A 4,421-nucleotide genomic window follows, 5' to 3' on the forward strand; every position below is an offset into this window, starting at 1 on the left:
AAGAGCTTCTTTCAAAAAGGTTGTCCAATATCTCGTTCATGAAGAGAGATGATCTCACGTCGGATTCGTATTCACGCAGAAAACAGATCCGAAAAGTGATACACTAATCGGAAAGTTTCCGGAGTTTGAACGATCGGATCGAGCTAAATTTTTGAGAGGTGGTAGATATGAAAATTCCGCAGCAGATGAACGGTTGGATCTTCCAAATAACCTCTGAGCTGGGCTCTGGAGACCATGCCCTAAACTCATCCTGATTCCCGTCCAGACTCGACAGGGCTCCGGTATATCGGAGATCGGCGGAGATTGCTTCATCGGAACATGACGAAATTTTACAGGGTTGTTGTAGACTCAATTACGCATAATTCCATCGAAGGAACCGTCAAAGCGATGCCCGAGGAGATGGTGGAAGCAGATACAAGTTTGCTGTCGGGAAGAACAGCACGGTCGCCCAAGGGCAATGTTGACGTAGAGCCCCCGAACTCCAAGGATGGTTCCTCCATGATCATGATAGAGATCGGAGTTGATGCTTGATGAAGGCCCTCGTCCAAACATGACGATTGGAGGCGGGGCACAGTCCTTGGTCAAGCCAAGGTGACGAGTCGAGCCGGCGACGAAGGCGCCGACGTCGCAGTTGATCTGCATGCGAGCTATTGATCCTTTGTCGATCTCACAGCAGAACTCTCAATGAAAGCACCAGTGTCGGTGTCAAAACCGGCAAATCTCGGGGTAGGGGTCCCGAGCTGTGGATTCTCGAATCAATGGTAATAGGAACGAAGGAGACGATGTTTAACCCAGGTTCGGGCCCTCTTGATGGAGGTAAAACCCTACGTCCTTCTTTTGTTTATATTGATGGAGTATCAAGTACAGAGTTGATCTACCTCGAGATCATATGTTGTGGTCTAAAACCTGAGGGTATGATGAATAATGTCATAATAATCTAGCGACTAGCCTGGCCTCGGCTTATATAATGTACCGGAGGCCTGGGATAATAAGAGTCCTAGTCGAATACGTTGGTGGAGAGGAGTCCTTGTCTTGATCATCAAGTCTTGTGAAATCTTCCTCGTGTGCGGCATGGGCTGCCCGAAATGGCCCACGAGTGAACCGCCATGTGGTCCTCGACCCGATCCAGCTGGCCAGGAGACGACGTGGTGAGTATCCCCTAGTCCAGAACACCGTCAGTAACCAACATGACACCTTAATTGTTGTGACTTTTATACTCCCTCCGATTAATTTTAAGCTGTGTGCAGGCTCATCGACAAGGGTGTGCAACCTATGTGATTGCATAGAGACCCCCAAATCGTACAACCCTCCGACCGGAGAAAAAACAGGAAACGCCCTAGTTCATACTCCCTCCGTACGAAAAAGATTGTCTCTCAAATGGATGTATCTTGCACCAAGTTAGTGCTAGATACATCCATTTGAGAAACAAATTTGGGACAAGCTCGGACGGAGGGACATACACCTCGTACACCTCGTAAGTAGTACACACATGTTACACCAAGGTCTCTTTATTTAGAGAGACATACACCTCGTACCATGCACCCAGTCAACAGACCCAGTCGGCTTAGTGTCGGTCCCCCCCCCCCCCTTTGGCCTGGTTTGTAAGAGGCCGAATGGAAAAACAAGCAGGCCTCGTGCGGCCGTTGCCGCTGCCATCTGATAAATTTAGATCCCCTCGCCTTCTACTGTTATCTTGGCACTGAGAGGTGTGTGTGTGGAGGGAAGGGGGCTCGGATCTTGAAGACCTATATGTTCTTCGTCAACGTCTAGTGATCATCATAGTTTTGTGAGAATAAATTTTCTCTTTCTTTTGGTGGTGCTATAAGGTTAGATAGTTTTATGTCCTCGCAGATCCGATTATTCGGATCTGATGAGTTTATGTTGCTGTGTCAAGCTTTTTTTGTTGGTATGATTTTTTGTGGAGGTGAAATCTTTCATCGACATCATGGTGAAGATATAGTGATTCGATGGCCTGCACTTTTAGGGGATCATCCCTGGCCCAAGTACGTCATCAATCAAGACTTCTCATCTTTTTGGATGGGTGACTCAAGGCGCTTTCAAAAACCATTATTAGTAATGTTCGTGCGGGTGAAAGAGGGACAACATCGTTGCTCCAGTTCAATTGCAGCTTCTTTACGGAAATCTTTGAAGTATTTCTTCGAACAAAGATTGATACCGTAAAGAAAGTGTTTTCAAGAGATTTCGTTTTAATTCTTAGTCATAGAAATTACTTCGTATTTTTCTTGGATCTTATATCCAAATCAGTGTATCTGTAATTGTTATGAGTATGAATAAAGTTATACATGTTTTTAAGAAGAAGAAAAAAGCAAGCAGGCTACTTACGGATCAAATAGAAAAACAAGTCCTACTCCCTACAGAGCATTCTTGTGTTTCATCCTTTTTATTCAATCTTTCTCTTTTATGTTTCTTTCTTCTATTTTAGAACATTTTACTTCTGTTCGTATTCTGTGTTTTGTGTAGCTCTTTTTTTTTTGAGAAACGTGTTTTGTGTAGCTCTTGAGATTGTGATGCAGGGTCAAATGTAATTAATATATTCTCAATATTAATATTTCATGCTGCGGGAAGCACATGCTCGTTTTTTAAAGTGAAAAACTGAGTTGAAAAGTTACAAAAACATCCAAAAATTGTGTCCCCAGCAATTTTTTGGAACACTGGTCGTAGTAGCTGTGTGGGTGTTTTTTTTTTTTCAAAAGTGGGGCAATGGAATAACAAATACGAGGCCCTTGAACGCACATAACTCACTATTCGTAGTAGCAGTGGTCGCCTGGTGGTGTATCCTACTACAAAACAAACATACTCCATGAACGGAGTGGAGGTGCTAATCGTCCTGCAGGCCGTCGAGCACGACGGAGCCAACGAACAGCCCTGCAGCGACGGCCGCGAACAACGTAGCGACGACCGTCTGGGCCGTCACGAGCAGGGTGGAGTCGTCCGGCACGAAGACAACCGTGGCGATGGAGGCGACGACCAGCGGTAGCGACAGCGATGCGAGCACAGCCGGGGACACCGTGGCTGCGCTCTCGACGAGGCTGAGGAGTCCCAGGTCCTCGGCCTTGGAGAGCAGTCCGAGCTTCTCCAGCGAGGAGAGCGTGACGCCGAGCTCCTCCGCCTTGGACAGCAGGCCCGCCTTCTCCACGCTGCTCAGCACCTTGCGCTTCTCAAGCTTCTTGAACACGTCCACCGACGCCTCCTCGCTCCCCTCCGCGAAGATCCCCGCGCCGAACCACTGCTTGGACCACCCATCGTCGTACTTGTTCACCTTCAAGATCAATTTTTAAGATACTACTAGAGCATGTGGTGGAACTGAACATGGACATGAAATTGGATCTTGGCAACAAGAGAATTCACAGAGCTGGAGTCACAAGTCCGATTACCTTGTTCTTGGGAGCCATGGCTGTGACCTTGAAGTGCCTTCTCCTTGCGGGGGACGGGAGGCCCCGCTGGGACTGGGACAGACAGGACGAAGAGCAGCAGCCGGAGATTGCTGCTGATATTGCAGCCATTTCTGCCTCCTCTTCCCCTGCTCTCTTCTTCCTCTAGTGATACGAAACACAGGTTATTGTTTGACTTGTCTGCTTCTCGGCTTTTGTTGTACGTGAAACTGGAACGTGGCCGCTGGTTAGCAGCAGCTTATCTTTGGGATGGCCCCGAGGGCCACGAGATACAAGCTGAGCCACAAAAAATGTCATGGGGGGCGATGTGTTACGATGTCAGCGTTGGGTCTCCTACCGTCGGTCGTTGAGACACCTCAGCTATAATTCAGCTTGCCGCCAAGCCATTGGGATGTAAGTGGGGTGAAAACTTAGTTGCAATATATTTCAATGATATTTGATTATACAAACATAACAAAGAACTAAACAAAAATAATATATGTATATAATGTATAATATAGTTTATAATTGTATAGATGTAAATTTAGTTGAGTATAAATAGCAGAATGGCTAAACCTTTTTCCGTGCATGGTTGTTGATGTTTCTAACCCCTCTCCGCCAATTGCCTGAGCTCGTCGGCTCACTACCGCGTGTGTGCAAACCATCATCATGTGCATCGTCGGCTCGCCCCACAGCTTTTACTGTCGCCACTTGTCGGTTTGAAACTTTTTCCATCTACGGTTGAAGCTTTCTTTGTGAAGGATTGCAACTTTTCCAGTTGTGCGGTTTCCCCTTGAGCTTTCTCTCTTGCTGGCTGAACATTTTTCCATCTATGGTCGAAGCTTTGTTCGGTCAACTGATGCAACTTTCTTCGTTGAGCAGTGCCCCGGTTGAAGCTTTTCCCGGTTGGATAGTGGCCAATTGAAGCTTTTTCCATTGTTGGCTGAAACTTTTTTTTCAGCGATTGCAACACACTTTACGACGGGTCCAGCATCATCTTGCAGTAGTGCGCCAACGCTCGCAGCTGGT

At 46.9% G+C, this 4,421-nt stretch overlaps 1 protein-coding gene across 1 annotated transcript; it reads right to left on the minus strand.

Annotated features, from left to right (window-relative positions):
• Positions 1 to 2,696: 2,696 nt before the first annotated feature.
• LOC119268265 lies at positions 2,697 to 3,627 on the minus strand. The gene is made up of 2 exons (XM_037549857.1): positions 3,396 to 3,627; positions 2,697 to 3,280 (listed from the first exon to the last, which is right to left on the minus strand). The coding sequence occupies exons 1-2, from the start codon at positions 3,522 to 3,524 to the stop codon at positions 2,840 to 2,842; spliced, it is 570 nt and encodes a 189-aa protein (XP_037405754.1). The 5' UTR covers positions 3,525 to 3,627; the 3' UTR covers positions 2,697 to 2,839.
• Positions 3,628 to 4,421: the final 794 nt, after the last annotated feature.

The sequence above is a fragment of the Triticum dicoccoides genome, chromosome 3A, assembly GCF_002162155.2.
Source record: "Triticum dicoccoides isolate Atlit2015 ecotype Zavitan chromosome 3A, WEW_v2.0, whole genome shotgun sequence".
In the NCBI taxonomy this organism is placed as follows: Eukaryota; Viridiplantae; Streptophyta; class Magnoliopsida; order Poales; family Poaceae; genus Triticum; species Triticum dicoccoides.

Coding starts and splice junctions, on each gene's coding strand:
- LOC119268265 (XM_037549857.1), bottom strand. CDS start 3,524: ATGGCTGCAATATCAGCAGCAATCTCCGGCTGCTGCTCTTCGTCCTGT. Junction 3,281..3,395: donor CCATGGCTCCCAAGAACAAG/GTAATCGGACTT, acceptor TTGATCTTGAAG/GTGAACAAGTACGACGATGG.